Source organism: Octopus bimaculoides, chromosome 14 (genome assembly GCF_046866305.1).
Source record: "Octopus bimaculoides isolate indiv1 chromosome 14, ASM4686630v1, whole genome shotgun sequence".
In the NCBI taxonomy this organism is placed as follows: domain Eukaryota; kingdom Metazoa; phylum Mollusca; class Cephalopoda; order Octopoda; family Octopodidae; genus Octopus; species Octopus bimaculoides.
The window spans coordinates 5,503,680-5,524,503 of NC_142941.1; the positions used below are offsets into that span (position 1 = coordinate 5,503,680).

Genomic DNA, 20,824 nt, shown 5'->3' on the forward strand with positions numbered 1-20,824 from the left:
AGCCGGTTTCTAACCATGATCGAAGGGTCCGTCATTGGAATTTCAACAACATTAACTAGGTATTTTTGTATGTATGCATGTGTGCAGTATTTGGAGTCGGTACATGTGCAGGTTTATATGTTTTATCTTATGTATGTATTCTCATGCATATAGTTGCATGTCTAGACATGCGCATATATACTTAAATGATAAACTTCTGGAAAGTTTTACAGATTCTTACAGTTTCAGTGATGGCTTGGATCTGTAGTCTTCGAATCAGCTTTCTCTTTTCTAGTTTTAAGAAACCTAATTTCTCAAGATTGGAACTTAGGGAATGTGTTACACATCCCAGGGCGTGGGTGGAGGGGTCTGATGTTGAAGGACCCAAACCCCTGAAATCTTAGAAACATCACATATGACGCATCCATAAGATGTATCTTGTGTGTGTGTGTGTGTGTGTGTGTGTGTATGCATCCATACAAACAAACATATATTTCTCTGTTTTGTCTTCAGGTTTATACCATCATTTTTTAGCAGTAGTTAATCCCGGTACCATTTTCTCTGACTCTTCAATGAAATGTGACCCTCTACCATTGAATTTGAAATTAAACTATGAATACCGGATTCATACCATAATATTGCACAGTTTAAAAAGCCGTGAGTATAAAACCTTTAATCTTTACAGTTCTGTCCAGTTTTAGTTATATTTTTTTTAGTTACATTTTTTCTATTCATTTACAAACGATAATAATGAGCTATAAAACCATTTTCTAATTTTGCTATGGCTTAGCCAGAGGAAGAAGGATAGCACCCACGATGTTTTACATGGTTTTCGTGATTAGTAAGCGGAAAGATACTCAAAGGTCATTGTTCAGATGAGAAATACACAGCTTATTAGGATATGATTCTAGCCTTTCATATGTAAATACAACGGAAGGTTGTGCCGTGTGTTTCTCGCAGTGTGAAAAGTGAGGCAGTTGCAGATAAATGCCATAAGCAGACATACTAGAAAAATCTCTACATCAGAAACATTTATGATGTAGGCGTGAGTAACGAAATTCGTCATCTATTCTGTTTTACCTCTAATTAAAAGCGTTCATATTAGGTTAAAAACATTATCAATTAAAGAACTAAATATAATCTAGTATCAAATGCTCTCTGTACTAGAAGTAAAGCTTCTTGATTGTTTCAGGGATTTCTATCTGTATATAAATTCATGGAAATAGCGTCTCAGAAATTATCAATATTACCTAATATTGTAACGTAATAAAGAATAGATGAAATATATAAAAAGGAAGAAAAACTAAAATCAACTTCAAGTAACTGAACTTGAAATCTATGAAGACAAGAGGATCAATATAATGTGAAACTCTTCAATTTGTTTCCATTGTTGGACTATTTTGATGATTTTTTTGTACCTGTGTATGTTCATATGCTTGCATTTATGTATGTATGTATGTATGTATGTATGTATGTATGTATGTATGAATGTATGTATGTATGTATGTTTTTGGTTTATTTTTCGAATTCCGAACAAATGGAGAAAATGCCGATTTCAAGTCAAGAAACAAACTCTTTCACTGGAATTTAGACAGCATCAAACAGGGTATACATGTATGTACGCTTGTATGCGTGCATATACATATGAAGGCGAATATATGCACATGGGCACAGACATTGATGGCATTCCATATGTGGATATCATTACGTGCTGAACTTCATGAATATTCTACTCATTATTTCTGTACCTTTGACAACTTGTAGATATAATCTTCCGATTAGACGTGTTCGTTGTGGGATTATTGGTATCGTGGTTTTATTGGTCAAGTGGTCAAGGTCAAGCAGCTGACAAGCAAATCTGCAGTATAGAATGGAATATTTGCTATAACAATAATTCAGTAACTCAGCGCTGAATCTGCCTGAGATGTTAAAGAAAATAGGTCGGTTTTAAAACACTGATGCCTAGGTCACAAAAGCAAAGTTTGAAGGGAACGGTAGTCATTTCCTTTGATTTCTTGATAGAAGCAAATAGGAAATAACCCGAGACAAAAAAGAAAAAATAATTATTATTCCGTGTAATTTGTGTGTGTTCCAATTGCAGTTCCCCAAATCGACGGTACAGATTTCAAATGCGATGTTGGGGCAAAGTTAGTGAAATGTACAGGAGACACGTTCACTAACCGCCTCAAAATTAGCAGTGATACACCTAACCAATGTGTCACCAGGATCGAACTTGAAGGTAAGGGTTCACGTTTGTTGAAATGTTGTCACATAGTTACATCATGTCTATATAAGTAACATGTATTTGTTACTGTTGTTGTTGTTGTTCCAATCAGTTATGGCTGATCAGATCTATAATGAAAGGCAGTCCAGTTTACGATCACACTACATTTTTGTATATCTTGTTCATTTACTTCTAAATTAACTGTGTCCTGTCGATTTTTAAAGATAGTAATGTGATATTGAAGATTTGGGGATTTGGACTGCTTTTTGTAGAAGATCAAGCAACTAGAGACTCCGACGATGGCACATAAATAGCTAAGCGGTTCTGTGTTTACAATGTAATGTTATATAATGTGTGACCACTACTGAGTTGCAGGATGATTTTGTCACCAATATAGAGTTACATAAAGTTTGTATCCCCCGACACGTGGTAATATGTAATGTGTGTACCTCATATCCCACCACACAAACGTTACAAATATATCTACTAAAGAAAAATGGGAAATCTTTTGGTTTTTTCTTGTAAGTTGTAGTTGTAATGTCTTTGTATAAATATATAAAGTTTATGAGACGGCAGTTTACCGTAAAAGTATGCTTTGCAATGAGCATCAACAAGCCACAGTGACAGTCGTTACAAGTAGTTGGCCTAAATCTGACGCAGCAGGTATTTCTCCACGGTCAACTATACGTCGGATGCTCCCGTGTCGGCAGTCCACACAATCTCTTCATTTGTGGTAATCCGGGCAACACCAGGAACGTTGTCTACAAAAAAGACACGCAGTAACACTATGGTTAGCTCCGTATAGTCATAATAGTGAACCAATGCTTCAGTTAACGATACCGGATCTACTGACATGCGTACGTATGATGTGTATATGTCTTTTATTTTTGATAGGGTGCCCTCCTACGTTATACGGAGCTACATGCACATCAGTATGTTACTGTAAGAAAAATGGCTGGTGTCACCAGTGGACAGGTTTTTGTAAAGATGGATGCGAAGAGGGACATGTGGGTAGTGACTGTCAAGACACTTCCTACGGTAAGTACATTTTTGAATGGATGCTTCACCGCTTACTAATAAATAAGTTAGCCCCACCCTACCTTTAACTATACGTTCTTTATGCGAAAATTTTAGCTGAAAAATTTTCGTATCTTATTTTAACTTGCTTTCTACTCAGAATCTATATTTCCTTTTAATAATTCAAATGTCTGGTAAGTACGAATAATACCATAGTTCACTGAAGCGATCTAATAAGACCAAAACATATCCAAGTTGCTACCGTTTTTATAGCTCAAGCACATTCTTTGCAGCATGCCCGACATTAAATTTTTAATCAATTTGATTTAGGAGTTACCCCCCTTACATTTTGACAGCGATTATCAAGTATGTTACCGAAAACTTTATGTTTGTCTACAGGAATATCGAAACATATGTGATGAGTTACTTATGCAGGAGACATTTAAAGCATACACTCTTACAATATGATGGGCACAGAAGAACAAGAAAAATGCTGTCACTGGAGGAGAAGGTATTCTGTTTTCTCCAAAACTCCTTACTGCCGGCGTCCGTATTGTGATATAATATATATTGAGCATGTCATGAGAGTAACCCTACTGAGAAACTCAGTAACTACTTTTCCCTGATACAACAGTCTACACAAAAATCTTCTAGATGTAGCAGTTGAGCGATTCTATCAGGAGCTATCTGTCACAATCAGCGTAATCCAGCATACAACGTTCTCTTAAATGAGGGCTATTTTAACACTCAACCAGGGCCTAGAGATTCACTCTTAGCTTTCAGAAAAAAACACCAATAAAAATATCAGGTAGATAAATGACCTCATGCAACAGCACCGTGTTGTTGCTACAATGTTTGAACCCCACAAAAGTAGGTTCTGGGCATATCGTCAGTCCTGTGATAGCCTTAATCAATCGGAATACATTACAACTAAAAAGAAGAGGATTAATAGCATTAAAAAAATTCACAACGCAGTTGAATGTGTTGAATTTGACCACAGAATCGTTTCGAGCAAATGTCAGTTAAGTTTGTGCAAGAACATAATATCCGCCTAAAACCATATAAAATAATTTGGCTGGGGAAAAGAAACAGGTGGCACTAACCCATAGCAGGAGTTATAATTGCCCTAAGAGTGCTTATCTCATGCTAATCCGTTTCTGGTCCCATGCTAACTCGTATGCTTATTTTCTACTGGTTGGGTTGAGGTAATTTGAAATAATGCGCCTTGCACAAAGTCATAATGCACTGTTCAGTCAGTCAAAGAATCGAACTCACAGTCGAATGGTCTTGAACCCAAGATCCCAACACCCTATCTAACCACTGAGCTAGGTCTGTCAATCTGTCTGTCTGTCTGTCTGTCTGTCTGTCTGTCTGTCTGTCTGTCTATTACTTTCATTGGCTTCAGCTAGATTCACCAGCCATTCTGGGGTGCTGCCCTAAGTGTGATTGGTTTTTATTTCACACTCACTTCCTAACTTTCTCACCAGAGCAGTTTCTGGTGAAGTTCGACAGACCTGTTCCTTGTGTTTCCTGCCGCGATGTGGATCGTCTGGTATCACAGATAAAAAACTATCCAAATGTTCTTTGAAAACATCCACACTTCGCAGATCTCTGAGGTTGTTTTGCAGACTCTTGAAATGTTGTACGCCCTTGAAACCTAAGCTGTCACAGTACTGGGCCCTTGCTCTAGATGGAGAGGACGGGATCTTTGGTACACTGCAGTAGGTCCAGTTCGGTTGGCATCACTTTTAATCCCAAAGTTGGGAGCTAGACCTTCCAGGATATCACACACACACACACACACACACACACACACACACACACACACACACACACACACACACACACACGCACACATCAATCCATATCTTTCGTATTTTCTCTAGGAAGAAGAACCTCAGTTCTTTTAGCCTCACTTAGTAGCTCATCTGTTGCATCGAATAAATCTTTGTGTGGTGGCAATGGATCGCCTCTAGTTCCGCTGTTAGTTTGGCCCTTTGTGGCGACTACAGCTGGAAGAAGTAATCTTGACGACTCAACACAAATGCTTTCCATAGGAGTCGCATGTTATCCCTTTTCGTAGCTCTGAATGACTTCAAAATCCATGTGGATTTCCAGGTCATGGATCGACTCTGATTCTGGGATCGAACTAACTCTAGCACCTGTGTTCCGATTGCGATCTATTTGTGGGCCGATAGTTGAGTACATAGAATTATGCAGCGTTGAACTGCATCTTATTTCCATCTGCCCACTCGAATGTTGCATTCAGGTCTTTCTGCAGTTTTACAGTGTCATCGAGGGCCTTGACTGCTTACGTTACTTGTGTATTATTTGCATAACTAGTGAGAGTAGCAAACTGCATGACGAAAGACATATCTGAGAGCGCTACCACAAACATTAGTGGTCCTGGTACAATTACTTGAGGACTCCACTCAGAATCGATGCATACACAGAAAGAGCACTGTTAGTTACGTCTATCTGATTTCTTGCCATGCAAATTACTTGATCTTACTAGTGTCGTGCCACAAAGAAAATAACCACTACACTCTGTAAAGTGGTCGGCGTTAAAAGGGCACCCGACCACAGAAACCATACTAAAATAGACACTGGAGATTGGCACCAACTTCTCGCTTATCGGTTCCTTTCGAACCATCCAACTCATGCCAGCAAGGAAAATAGACGTTAAATGACGATGACGATAATGGTCATCATCATATGTACACGTAGCGCCCAAATGCTCTGCTGCAATATACACCATCGTTCAGAAGAAGGTGAAGAAGAGCAACCATCGTCACGCTCGGATCGAGTTCACTGTACCCACGTCCATCGAGGTCTCTGAGTGTACAGAAATATACTGAGCAGCGGTAAGACTATGTGACTAAACTTCAACACTACCACATTCGATTAATAATAAAGAAAAACCTATATGTAGAAATAGCAGCTAAATACCCATCAAATCACAGCCTACCGTCTTAGAAAAAGACAAACTGATAATGTAGTCGTGGGTTTAAGATGCAATGAAAAAAATGATTTGATTATTCTTGACCACAAAATCATCCAATTATCTATACCCCAACCATCCATCAAACCTTTCAATAAGCCATTTCCCAAGCCATCCACCAAGCCATCCACCAACCTACCACCAAATGATTCACCAAGCCACCTGCGAGACCACCTATTAAATCGGTTACAACATAATCTCTCTATCAAACTATTCTCAAAGCCACCCACAAAATTAATCCGCCAAAACCATTCAAACAACCATCTACCAAACCGCCTATGAGATCACCCACAAAACCACTTGACAAATCTTCCGTCAAACAATTTAATAAACTATTCAACAAACAATTTAATAAACTATTCAACAAACAATTTAATAAACTATTCAACAAACAATTTAATAAACCGTTCACCATACTACCCACCAAACTTCACTAAATTTTATGTTGTATTTTTCATTTGTTTTTCAGAGAACATTGCTTTAGGTAGACTAGCATCACAAAGCTCTACTTACGGACACAACTTAACCCGCTTATTCAGCCACGAAGGTAAATGTACTCAAAAGATTGCACCAATGTACGGTTCCTACGCTGTAGATGGAACTTACGACCCTTCATATGAACACCACACATGTACGAGTACTCTCAACGTACGTAACAATTGGTGGCAAGTTAAACTTGATAGAGTATACAACTTAACTCAATTTAGGATTTACAACAGAAATACACAAAGTAAGTTCTGATATGATCTATACATTGATATGTATAGTATTGTTATTAATGTTGTTATTGAGCCCCAAGTAGACCCCCCCCCCATATTCAAAGACATTTAAGCCATAGCAATCCCGTCTTTCAGGAATATCTTGTACAATGTAATTGTTAAGAAGCTAGAGAGACATTTGAGTATGCTATCGCAGCTATTTCTGTCAAGTAATATTTAAGGATAGACGCTAACACCAAAATTTGAAAATTCTGTGGTGTTTTTTTTTATATTTTAAAGGAAATAATTGCACTGAGACTGCTTAACTGTCTAACAATACCTAAAATAGGTTCCAAAATATACCCGTTGTTTACACAGAGAGAGAGAGAGAGAGAGAGAGAGAGAGAGAGAGAGAGAGAGAGAGAGAGAGAGAGAGAGAGAGAGAGGAGAGAGAGAGAGAGAGAGAGAGAGGGAGAGAGATAGAGAGAGAGAGAGATAGGATGTTCCTAAAATGTATAGACACTTTAATGTTAACGACTCATTTCATTTTGGGTTTCATTCGATCAATTTGAAATAAAAAAGGGAATCAGACTAATTTTTGAACGAAGGAAATTTATCCGAAAGTACTTTTAGAAGTTCGAAGACAAATTAAGAGTGAGTTTTCAAGCAAATCAACCCATATGATTTACATTCACTCAAATTAGATATAACTTCGAAGCAGATGGAACCATTCAGAATGTTTACAAGAAATGTTCTGGAAGATCGCGGCCATCGACGGACCTCACAAATCGAGATAGAGTAATTGAAAATGTATTGCAGGAGTTCAGGAAAATGTACAGGAAGCGAGTCGTGATAGAAATTTCAAAATCAAAAATCCATCGCATATTGATATTACATATATGTATGTATATGTATGCATATGTATGTATATATGTATGTATATATATATGTATGTATATGTATGTATATGTATGTATATATATATATATAATAATACAAAGAATATATATACATGTATACACACATATATGTACATACTTACATCTACATGTGTATATACATGCATATCAGGGTACAGGACGTTAGAACAATAAACTACAGACAACGGAACGAACACATAGGAAAACGGAAAGCCCCTTGGAATATCCCTTCATCAGCTGTCTCTATTCTATCTAGACGTTTCGAAGACCAGACAGGACGTACTCTAGAATAGTCTCTTCCTGAGTAGTGGATCAACCAACTACACAGAGGATTCCAAGGTGGCAAACACAAACCAAGACAGGAAAAAATGGACAGTGAAAACAACATTCAAAAGCCGTACGGCCAAACGCAAATCTGAGGTAGAACGCTAGTAGTTCGTCTTGCCTTCACAGCGGCTGGAGTGAAAAGAAAGTTGACCACAGGTCACACGAGAGCAGAGAGGATGGTGGAGGGAGGAAATGGAACAAGGAGGAAGGGACAGAAGCAGTGAAGTAGAGGCCAGGACAGAAGGGTAGATAGGAAGATAGAGGAAGACAGATAGATAAATAGATAGAGAGGATGGTGGAGGGAGGAAGTGGAACAAGGAGGAAGGGACAGAAGGGTATAGCAGTGAAGTAGAGGCCAGGACAGAGGTATAGATAGAAAGATGGAGGAAGACAGATAGATAAATAGATAGAAAGATAGATAGATAGATAGACAGATAGATAGATAGATAGATAGAAAGATAGTCACGTCAGAATAATAGTAGACTTACTTGTAAAATAGGACGTGTGCGTTCAATAATGTAATAATACAAAGAATATATATACATGTAATATATATATGTATACACACACACACACACACACACACACACACACACACACACACACACACATATATTCATATATATATATATATATATATATATATATATATATATATATATATGTATGTATGTATGTATATATATAAATGTATGTATATATATGTATATATGTATATGTATATATATATATATATATATATATATATATATGGGAGAATTTACGAAAAAAACAACATACGAAGACAGGTGATGTAAACAACAAATGGATGTATTAGTTTAACGCTCGGGAATAGGGAAAGACTGTGACGTTTCGAGCCTACGCTATATGTATCTATATATGTATATATATGTATATATATATATATGTATATCTATCTATCTATCTATCTATCTATCTATCTATCTATCTATCTATCTATCTATTTATTTGTCTGTCTGCGTTCTGTATATGTTTCATATATTGAGTAAGCAAAAGTAGATTTTCGTTCAACTTTCATTTTCTTTTTATCAACAGAATCACGATTTAAGGATTTTCGTGTTCTCGTGAATTCAGGACCTAATGGTTCTTTTGTTAAAGCCCATCAAAGTTCTTCTACTGAACACACTAAAGATATCATCTACATCCGATTAAAAAAACCAATTCAGGGAGACATTCTCAAAATCGAAGGTCCCCATGCCATGCTTACATTGTGTGAAGTTGAAATAATAAGTAAGTGAAGCTTTATTAGTTTGATCCTTCTATTAATTGATGAATATTTTGAAACTGAGATCATACTTTGTTTTTCTCCGATTTTGCACCGTTTTCATAGGATGTTCGGTGGGCCATCTTGACTCCAGTTTTTATTTTAAAGAAACCCTGTATTGCAGAAAAACACGCATGAAACAGACTTTCAGAGATGACTCTAAGACTGACACAAGCACATACATACATAGCTATCTATCTATCTATCTATCTATCTATCTATCTATCTATCTATCTATCTATCTATCTATCTATCTATCTATCTATCTAGCTAACTATCTATCTATCTATCAGTTTGTCTGTCTATCTATCTATCTATCTATCTATCTATCTATCTATCTATCTATCTATCTATCTATCTATCTATCTGTCTGTCTGTCTGTCTGTCTGTCTGTCTGTCTGTCTGCTTGCCTGCCTGTCTATCTGTCTATTCAAATATAAATCAGAATCAGCAACTGTTGTAAACATTATCGAATACACATACTCAGTATGTGTGCTATACTTGTTATCCGGTCGGCTGCGAGTTGACGCGTTGGAGATGACTCTCTCAAAGTGCCGGGTGCTACAATACCTGAACGTCATAGTCAGACACAGGCAAAACAACGCAGTCTGAATCTCATTCTGGAGCAATGGTCATTTATGTTTCGATATTTTTCTGGCTTATCAACCTCACGCACTCGAACCGAACCAGAGACAAACTGAACGGCCTATACGTCTCGCAAGTGCGGTGTTTCTGCATTCATTGATTTTTTTCTCCAACGCGTTATGGGCGGCGACATCAGGGTTTGTGAGGTTGGAGCTGGAGAACGTGTCGTATGTTGCGTCCCAGGCTAGAGACCTGTTTCTTTCGAAATGAAGAGGGTTACACCATCGGGGCGATTACCATCTCGTGGTCAAGACCTGCTGGCTCAAGTTCAGACGGAAAACCGGCCAAGTCAAAGCCCCATTCTGATTATACCATTCAGAGTAGTGTCGGCGGAATCGACCTGCGGTAAGGCTGCAGGATAAACAATGCACGCCAAATTCGTCTCCTACTGCTTCGCAGCGACAGTTTTGCGGCTCGCGCACACGGGGATCGAAGAGTTGGGTCACTCTGATACGGGTGCACTCATCATCTAGAAAGGTACCAGTAGATGCGGAGGGCACCGAATTAAGTCATGCGCTGCTATTTGTCTGCGAGGCAGAGCGGAGGCAGGCAAGGCGGTACTGGTCTAGTGACGTCTCTAGCTACTTGTGAGTGGAGTTGGATCTGAAGTCGCCCCAACTGCGCTGGGCGGCATATTCTGGGGGACGGTGGACCCATCAGCTGTCAAATCGGCTAGGGCTAACTCCAGTACCTTGGCCACATCAGGTTCGGCTAACTTGTGGAATATCTCGCCAGTGAAGTCGCGGCTGAAGGAGACCGAGGAAAGACAGGCCGGTAGAAGCAGGTCCACTGCAGATGGAGACCAGAACCATGTGTCTATCATCGTTTCAGATCATTGCAACATAAATTAGAAGGAAATTGAGGGAAATTGTTTATTAATTTCAGAAAGGTTGAAAATGATATTGAATGTTTCTTTGCTTCGCAACCTGAAGGGATTTATGCCCAAGAGATCGACAGTTTGCCAATATATGGGATTATATTATCAATAATAAGGGTAAATATTATCTTGGTAAATTATATCAATTAAGAGCAAAGAGGCATTTATTTCCATTTGGAAACGCGACAGGACATTTTTTCCAACCTAATCTCTCACTGTATCACTGTGTTGCAGCTTTCCATCGCACCCCTCCATTTATGGTAGTGTAAGTGATAAAGATATGTCAGTAACATTGTAAAAAAAAAAAAGAAATTATTTCCCGTTTTATCATCTTCATTTACAGTTTTCATTTATGTACAAAGCATCTCTCTCTTTTCCTCCTCCTCCGTTGTTGTTGTTGAGAGAGAATCTCTCTCTTTTCCTCCTCCCTCCGTTGTTGTTGTTGAGAGAGAGCGTTGATCGAACAATTTGAACGTTTATTGAAAATTATACTCACCCATTTTTATTCACGCCGTATATTTACAACACACACACACACACACACACACACACACACACACACACACACACACACACACAAATGCACACGCACACATACACATATATACGCGCACATAATCGATGTGTCTTTTTTCAGAATGCAAACATGGATACCACGGCTATCTCTGTACAAAGCACTGCTCCTCTCTTTGCGTAAATAATGACTGTTCTGATTCCGATGGCCGCTGTACATCAGCTTGTCTTGACGGTTATTCATGGAACAGGAGTAAAAGAGATTGCAAAGGTAAGTGATCATTATAGAAATAGAGTTATTTTTCTTTTTACTTGTTTATTCTATACTGTCAACTGAATGAGTTGTAAACGTAGTCTTTCTACCTATTGCAGTATTTCTTCAGACTGAATTTATTTCATGAGGTATCACAATTTTCGTCACACAGCTGTAAAATGGTTCATGACATACATCCACTGCAACGCTGAATTAGTGACCAATTCGCAGTCGTACGTCAAAACGTTTAACATCTCGTCAAATTTTATGAGATTTAACGGTTTCGTGTGCTATTGATTAAATGGCTGTTCCACAATGGAATTGGTTCAAGTTACTTTCTTGTACAACTTGGAAATATAAACAAATTAAACCAGAGGAATCTATTTGGTACTGACTGCCTTATTAAGTAAATGGATTTAGTTATGAATGAGAAACGCGATCTTGATATATTTATCAATATTTTTCAATGTTTGAATTTATTTGAGATAAACATACCTTATTTCTTCTTCAATCAATTTTTTTTTTTACATGTAATGCTAATAAGTAGAGGAAATACTTTATATTAAGTACATCATTTTGTATTTTCTGCTTTAAAATATTGTATTATTATCGTGGCACATCTAATTACACCTCGAGGTGCATCGTTGTATTGCGACGCCCAGTTTGGGTATTACTACAAGATTATTAAAATTCTGACCTGCAAGAAATAGTAGCCAAATCTCCCTCAAATCACACACTACCCTCTTATACAAAGAAAGAATACATACGATAATTTAGCTATTCAGATACTGTATACGCTCTCTGAAAATAAGCTGGGTGGTCATTGGTTTGGGACAAACAACACCAAGAACCACCTCACTGACCTTAAACGCTTTCTAGTTTTCACATTTGTCCTCGAGGAGTTCATCACTTGAAGCGACAAGCATACAAGAATAGACTGGGTTAAAAAAAACCACATGTCACAACTGACAATAATTCATATTCAGGATATATTAGTGCGAAGGCCCATCAAATGGTGAAGGCTTCGTATCTCAAGTGTAACAGATCTGTGACTTGAACTTACTCTTTCGACCAACTATTATAGATATGCTCATCATATCTGATTTTAAACTAAACTCAGCAATAACAGAAACAGCATATGATAAATGGCATCGTAAGGAAATCCTTCACATAATTCTTTCGGTAGCTTTTAACTTGTCTCTTTTAATTCTTAATTCCTATAATCGATAAAGTGTATCTGAGATTTTAAACTTTAATAGAGTCTCTTTAATGTCAAATCTGGTGGACATTAAAAGAAATTGTTCTTTTCAGAGTGTACTCCTGGAAAATATGGTACTCACTGTGATGGGAAATGCAACTGTCGAAAAAAGGACATCTGCGACAGAGTCACTGGAATATGCCCACGAGGATGTCCACCTGGTTTCAGATCAGCCACTTGTCAAAAAGGTTAATAACGTTTGCTTTCTGTTGTCATTGTGTATTGCAATTGTTGTTCTTTTGAGTTATGTATTCTGAGATGTTAGAAGTGTGCTAATACAAGATATAGCAAGGATTATCAACAAGGGCGACAGCACTGTGTGTGACATGGAACAGTGTACTAACAATGTACTGGCTTTTTCGGCAAAATATAAAAAACAAGGGATACAACAAGATATACAAAGTAGGGAAACAACAGCCTAAGCTAACAACTTAACAACAAAGTCTACTAACAAGGGGTACAGCAACATATATAACATAGGGAACGACAACCTGTGATGACAAGGGAAGCAATAACATGTATTGTCAACGTTGACTACATAGTATACTAATATGGGTGAAGAACGTGTGCTAACAGGGAAGGTAATAAAGTGTGCAAGAGTCGCACCAACGTGTACTAAGGAGGGAGATGGCAGAAGATTGTATGCCTGAAGACATCTAACCAATTGCTTGAAATAGTTGTCTGTCTTACACATTCTCAGATTTCCGTTGATTAAAGTTTTTCACTATTTGGGTATGGTTGATTTATTAAGAAGCTAGTTTAGCCGGTTTAAGGTTCGATTTCAATGCACAGAAATTTAGGTAAATATCTTCTATGAAAGTCTTGGATTGATTCAAGCCTTGTGAATGAAACAGACCATTTGGAAGCCACCAGATGGAGTGAGCTTCAGGGAAGCTCTGTGAAATTCGCAAATAATATGGTTCTGTCGTCTTCAGTTGGCGTCGACTATGATGCCAGTAATATTATGTCACTGATATTTAAAAGGCAACAATAAATTCGTAAATTAAAATGTGTTTCTTCTGTTTTTGTTTTTCAGCATGCCGTAAAGGTACATATGGAGATGAATGTCGTAAGCGCTGTCATTGTATTGACAGCAGTTGCAACCCAGAAAATGGTCATTGTGCTCATGGATGTGAGGCTGGATATCTGGGTGAAAGCTGTCAAGAATGTGAGTATGAAACAACTGATTATACCATTGGAATTATGAAGTGAATTCAAAGTGAATATATTGGGTTGTCCGGAAAGTTCGTGCCGATTTATAGTAGTTTACCTTTTGACTTATTTGCCATGAAACCGCCTCAATTCTGGGAAGAGGGTATTTTCAAGTTAAAGGAAAGATGGAAACGCATTGTGCCAGAAAATGGTTCATATTTGGTTGATTCAAAATGTAATGGCAAGTATTTATTGACCTTTTTCTTTCCTTTAAAAATCGGCACGAACTTTCCGGACAACCCAATATTTAGTTCAATTCACTTATGGACGAATTTTATGTTAGGACTTCACCTGCCTTTGGTTGTCAGAATTTATCTGGCCTTCTGTGATTGGCCTAGTGTAATTCTTTTCCCCATTTGACTGATAATTACCCCGTCAACCTACTCTCTTTAGGATTTTCTTCTTTTCAAGCATATTTTCTGCTTCGCTTTCTAATTTGCCTTTGCGAAATCGACTCTTTTGTTGTTCCTGTAACAATAAAAGATATTATTTGACTCAGGTTCGTTCTTATTCCTGCTAGAATTTATGTGGGTAACGGGTTACTACCAGTAACTTTATATATCCACAAGCTTTCGATAATCTTTCAAGTGTTGAAAATCCTTCTGATAATCTTTCCTGTGTCTAAGAGGTAAACTTTCTGTGGAAGCTCTTCAGGACATTCTATTCCAATCTCTTCCAACCATTCATCTATATCCTTACTCACAGTTCCTAATGCACCAATTATTGCAGGCTCAACTTTACATATTTCATACTCCAAATTCTCGTAATTTCAAATTTTAAAGGATTGTATTTTAAAACGTTTTTCTTCTTTCTTTACAAACAAAAGTCAAACATATAATAATAATATTAATAATAATAATAATAATAATAATAATAATAATAATAATAATAATAATGGCAGGTGCTTACCTCCATTATTATTATTAAGCACCTGCCAATATATACAAACTGCACAATTACAAAAGTTAAACTACAGCAAATCTTATAAAAAGAAAAGAGGGAAAAACTTCAGAGATTCAAAAATAATTCAACGATGGGAAAATCAGTATATATATATATATATATATATATATATATATATATATATATATATATATATATATATATATACATATATATACATACATATATATATATATATATATATATATATATATATATATATATATATATAATTTTCTATCAGTAATTAAAACAGAACAAAGTGAATTGGTTCTTTTTAAGGCCAGGGTCAGCGCTGTCATTGATCGCTAGTAGTAGTAAACACGTTTGACCTCTGCTGAGGTGTGAGGCCGCTTTTCTCTCCTTATTGCACTGGAATGTCCTTTGCTGGCCTCTTCACTATTTGCCGAATCTATTTACAGACCTGTAGAATTTGGTCTATTCACCAAGCTGCTTCTCTTCCTCCAACTATTCCCTTCAATCTTCACATATTTATGATTATCTCAAGTACAAGACAAAAGTTGAAACTAAACAACATTTAATAATACTTTTTAATAATAAATAGAAATAATAATAATAATAATAATAATAATAATAATAATAATAATAATAATAATAATAATAATAATAATAATAATAATAATAATAATAATAATAATAATAATAATAATAATAATAATAATAATAATAATAATAATAATAATAATAATAATAATAATAATAATAATAATAATAATAATAATAATAATAATAATAATAATAATAATGAGAGGAATCATGAGTGGAATTCTTTGGGGTTTGAATAATTCACCTCCGGAAACGAGTGCTTCATTCAACATCCTTAAACAACCCTTATTCAGGGACCTTTTGAGCGAAATGGGCTACTCAACCTGAAGAAAATTCTAACTGGGCCCCACCCGCAAGGTCATGCGCTGTTTATCTTGAAATGAGATGACCATGTCACGCAGATAGGGTTGTGATGTATGTGCTTGGTGTGTCCTTATCAGACGGGTAGTCATAATGGGTATACTGGGTTTCGTATATTTGTACCCCAGTGTCACTTTGATGGCATCCACTGCTCTCACTCAATAATAATTTATTGCTATCTTAAGCGGGAATGAATTTTATCAGTAGTGCTACCAATAAAGAAATGCGATTGGTGGTGGTGGGCAATCACTTAACAGAGCACGCCCTGTGGGTTTGCAGCACAATCGCCTCTTCATTTCATTGTCATAATGATGGTGATAGCAAAGGTATTGTGATCGACGTACAAGCAGCGAAAATGGCCCTTGATCATTTCTTCGAGGATTGGATTGTGAGAACTAAGGTTCGTGCACTCAAACAGCTAAAGCTGTCCAATGGGTCCGAGCGTTGGAGAAAACGTCACAACAAATTCACGACCAGATCTTTGACAGTCTGGGTCGGGCGCACGATATACAATTCCAAGGAGATATGTGTGACTTTCCAGCAGCATTTCGCATGACTGTTTGGGGAAAGTAATGACTCGGCTACAGCAGTGGACTATAGTTCGTCTCTGGGCGGCCTGACGCAGCTCTCGGTAGTCAACGTGAATTTCTACGAAAAGCCAATAACGGCCGCTGAAATACAGGAGGCGATATGCGGTTGCATTACGATTTGTACGAGTTCATGCCAGATTTGCTTGACGATATCTTGGCAGAACGTCAGAATTTCTAATGTTGTGAGCCGGGAAATGGTAACGCCACTGAAAAAGAATGCTGGCAGACATGCTAGAAGTACTGGCAAGTTGAGCGATTGCTGAAAGATTTCGCTTTCTTATCTGTTTGTATATTATTGTTTTCGTTGTTATTTACACTTGGGTGAACTCAGATCGAGAAGGCAGTCCCATGTAATTCAACCACTACTACTGCTCTTGTTTAGATTCTGATGAATCCTGACTGATTAGAAAGATCTATGGTTATAGACATTCCACCCGTGGCCATCTTAAGAGATATTTAGGTCTACATTGTTTAATGTTTCCTGTTTGAAGTCCAACAGGGTATTGTTTGAGGAAGATTTGGTCGCTGTTACTAGCAGATCAATCGAAAATATTGAGGCGCCGTAGTTGGTTAAACGATTTCCTATTATGGTTGTCTTGGTCATCAGTCCTTGCTTGATTTTTTTTTCCCGTCTTTTCATTTATGGAACGAGCTCTTTACCGTTTACGCAATATAAGGTATAATACGTTTGTTTCACAGTCTGCAAGGAAGGCACGTATGGAATCAATTGCACCAAAACATGTAACTGTGCTGATGATGACGCCTGCAACCCGATGCATGGTGCATGTCCTAGAGGCTGTTTTCCTGGATACGGGGGTTCCGGCTGTCAGGATGGTAAGTATACGTGTATACTAATAATCAGACTATTTCCCCACGACTCACACACATGATCTGTTCTTAATTTTAATTAAGTGGGATACAAGTGCATAAACTCATTTCAAATTTTTTTTTCTATTTGATATTGAGATGTCTTACTTGAAATTTTGATTGTTATAATCTTTCTTTAACAATGTCTATCTCACCTATATACATGTATTGATTAATTCAAGTTATCGTACTCTCTACAACAAGAGCATAAGTGTATAAATACTTATTTTGCTAAGTATGAAGTTATGTTGAATTATTAATGTTAACTGAAGGAAGTAAATGTGTGAACAACAGAAATGTTTAACATCCTAGAATTTGTGGAAGTAACACCAACACAGGTAAAGTTACCTCTCCGTATCTAATGTACTCAGTACATAAATATCTTAATGATGATAATGACGACCATGTTGTTGTTGTTGTTGTTGTTCCAGTAATGCATGTGCAATGATATACAATAACAGGCTCTGAGTAAAGTGTTAAAGACCGGAATACAGGTTTTATGCATTTTGAAGATTCTGATAATATAAAAAGTCAACTTAAATAATACTAAGATTGCATTGCTATATCTGCTTGTTTCGCTTCACTTTCATTTTGTATGTAACAGTTTTTAATTATATAACTGCATGTTATATATAAACAAAGACTATATTTCTTTCTTTCGGTTTGTATATGATACAATGATATCAAACCAATGTAAAACATGCTACCTTAAAGATAGCATGTACGCACTAGTATAGATAGTGGATAGCTAGAACATTTAATTCAAAAGTTCAGCTTAGTCACACAGTACTCGATGATCCTGTGAGGATTACGTTATGATGCTGGGCTGTGGGGATCGAACCCAGAGTTTCGTGATTGTGTAACCGTCCTACTATATATTACACTATGGCAGTTTGATCCCTGTATAATTCTCTTCAAACTTAATGATCTCTGTATAATGTATGTCCCCACTGAAATTATATCACTATAGAATGTATCTGCTATCATAAAAATCTCTTCTATTTATAATTTCAGAATGTGCAGCCGGGACTTATGGTGATAGTTGTTCAGGAGTTTGCAACTGTCTTGATAAAGCTCCTTGTAACATAATAAACGGTACCTGTTCAAATGGATGTGAAATCACCCACACAGGAGCTGATTGTCAGACTCGTAAGTATTTTATTATTCATGTAAGCATTATGATTATAAAAGAGAATAGAATGAATGCAATAACGTAGTTGTTGTTGTAATCATCGTCGTCGTTGTTGTTGAACCCCTGATCAGAGTTGGCTGAGCGTAGATCAGCATATAGATCAGACTGGAGTTGAGTTCAGTCTTCTTCCTCATTGATGATTTGCTAGAGCTTAATATCCAAAGCTTGCTTACTAAAGACTACAAGCCTAACGTCCTTCAAAACGGTTCTGACCCCAAATGCAGATTCTGCGGTGCATTTGACGAAATAATAGACCATCTCGTCTCGGAATGTCCTGTGCTGACACCAAACGAATACAGAAATCGCTACGATAGGGTGGGACAATATTTATATTGGGAAATATGTAAACACTACAAAATCAACACTCTTGCTTTCTGTTATGAATATCATCCTGAGCCAATCGTTGAAGGTAAAAATGCCACTATCCTCCGGGATTTTCCAGTTAACACTGACAGAACGATCAAGGCTAATCGACCAGACATAATTATTAAAGACGAGAAAGAAAATACTTGTAGACTTATAGATGTAAGTACTCCCACCGATAAAAATATATTATGTCAAGGAATTTCACAAGCTAAGTAAATATAAGGACCTGGAAATTGAAAGATGTAGCATCTTAAAACGAGAACTGTTCCTGTTATTGTAGGTGCCCTAGATATGATAAGAAAGGGATGTCACAAACATCTAGATAATATCCCAGGAGAATCATGTCTCAGAGAAATCCAAAAGATTGTACTGACAAGTACTGCCCACATCCTTAGAAAAACATTATTAATTTAAATGTATGTGTTGTATTACATGAAGATATTTCGCTACTGCCCCTGCCACGTCCCTCCCCAAGATTTCAGTTATATTGTAACATCTATCCTCCACACGCCCCTGGAAGCTGAGTGTGTCTCGTCAAGTGATTGTAACAAACAAGTAGATTAAAAGTAAATAATAATGATAATAATGATGAGGACAATAATAATAATAATAATAATAATAATAATAATACACACATATATATACACGCATAAGAAAGCGGGAAGCGATAAAGAGAATGAGATATGAATAGTTTAAAGTGAATGGGACAGTGAACATAATATTTTGTTAACATTTTAATAATTCATCACTCTTTTTTCAATGAAAAGGCTCAACTCAGTCAATGATTTTATACTTTTTACAGCAACGCATATAATCGAAATTATCATTGCAATCGGAATACTAGTGAGTCTAGTTTTAATAGCTGTGTGTATCTGCTGCTGGTAAGTGGTCGATTTATTTTAAGTTTATGAATCTCTCATATAAATATCTCATGTAAAATTAATGAATCTCTCATATTAGCCGAATGAACGGCTCCTTGATATTTTTGATGTGGTAATCAAATGTATCGAAGTGCAGTTCGTTTCCGTGAAGTTAAGATTTTCCATTTGCAAACTTGTAGTTCTGGGTTCGATCTCGAGTTATTTTGCTTGCGTTGTAAATTTTTACACACTCTGATGTTCACTTATTCCCATTTCTGCTGATCAGCGACAAGCATCGGCAATCTACCTGACCGGTCTTAAAACATGGACCGAAGAGTCCCAGTCAACTGCAAGTCGTTGCAGCCTTTCACTTCGTGAACGCTGGCGACACAGTGGAAGCTACCACGTGATACATCATTGTATTTGCATTGCTTCTCCTAGGAACGGTTTGTTGCACGACGTTTCTAAGTATCGTTACCTGGTCGAGTCCGCGAGTTCGCGTCTACCCCCAAGGACCGTACGCTCCCGCTCTAACTCAAGTGTAGCAGGCCTCCGAGGACCCGAAAGATAGCGATCCACGCTCGGTCAAGACGAAGCTAGAGAAAACTCTGGTGAAAGTTCGAAGTGCCTCTGACGTGAAAATCGATCGTTGGAATATGATGTAGGAACAAAAAAATGAATCGAGCTGTTTTGTAGCTGGTTCTCTCTGAAGTTTCCCTCAACACAGCAGGCAAAAGCAGGAGAACGATCTGTAACTCTGTCCGGTAAAGCGAGCATCTGGCGGACCCGGTGACGTTAAGGGCCTCGATTTTCAGTCGAACGGACGAAAAGGGCTGCTTCTCTTGCGCGAAGGTGGTCGTAAATTATTGCA

The 20,824-nt window shown here is 37.2% G+C and overlaps 2 protein-coding genes across 4 annotated transcripts in view; one reads left to right on the top strand and one right to left on the bottom strand.

The window, feature by feature from the left end:
• LOC106868335 (uncharacterized) overlaps positions 1 to 20,824 on the bottom strand; it is a 181,312-nt gene that overhangs the window by 119,718 nt on the left and 40,770 nt on the right. The window lies entirely within an intron of this gene.
• LOC106868336 (uncharacterized) overlaps positions 1 to 20,824 on the top strand; it is a 61,842-nt gene that overhangs the window by 4,028 nt on the left and 36,990 nt on the right. The window contains exons 4-14 of one of the 3 annotated variants that reach the window (XM_089363152.1): positions 517 to 636; positions 2,081 to 2,218; positions 3,098 to 3,241; positions 6,691 to 6,951; positions 9,223 to 9,417; positions 11,611 to 11,757; positions 13,051 to 13,185; positions 14,034 to 14,165; positions 17,368 to 17,502; positions 18,550 to 18,684; positions 19,896 to 19,974. In XM_089363152.1, coding sequence (XP_089219278.1) covers positions 517 to 636; positions 2,081 to 2,218; positions 3,098 to 3,241; positions 6,691 to 6,951; positions 9,223 to 9,417; positions 11,611 to 11,757; positions 13,051 to 13,185; positions 14,034 to 14,165; positions 17,368 to 17,502; positions 18,550 to 18,684; positions 19,896 to 19,974 — 1,621 coding nt within the window. Of the gene's footprint in view, positions 1 to 492; positions 637 to 2,080; positions 2,219 to 3,097; positions 3,242 to 3,620; positions 3,732 to 6,690; positions 6,952 to 9,222; positions 9,418 to 11,610; positions 11,758 to 13,050; positions 13,186 to 14,033; positions 14,166 to 17,367; positions 17,503 to 18,549; positions 18,685 to 19,895; positions 19,975 to 20,824 lie in introns of those variants that run through there. The other 2 variants (XM_089363150.1, XM_014913543.2) reach the window with 2 other exon arrangements.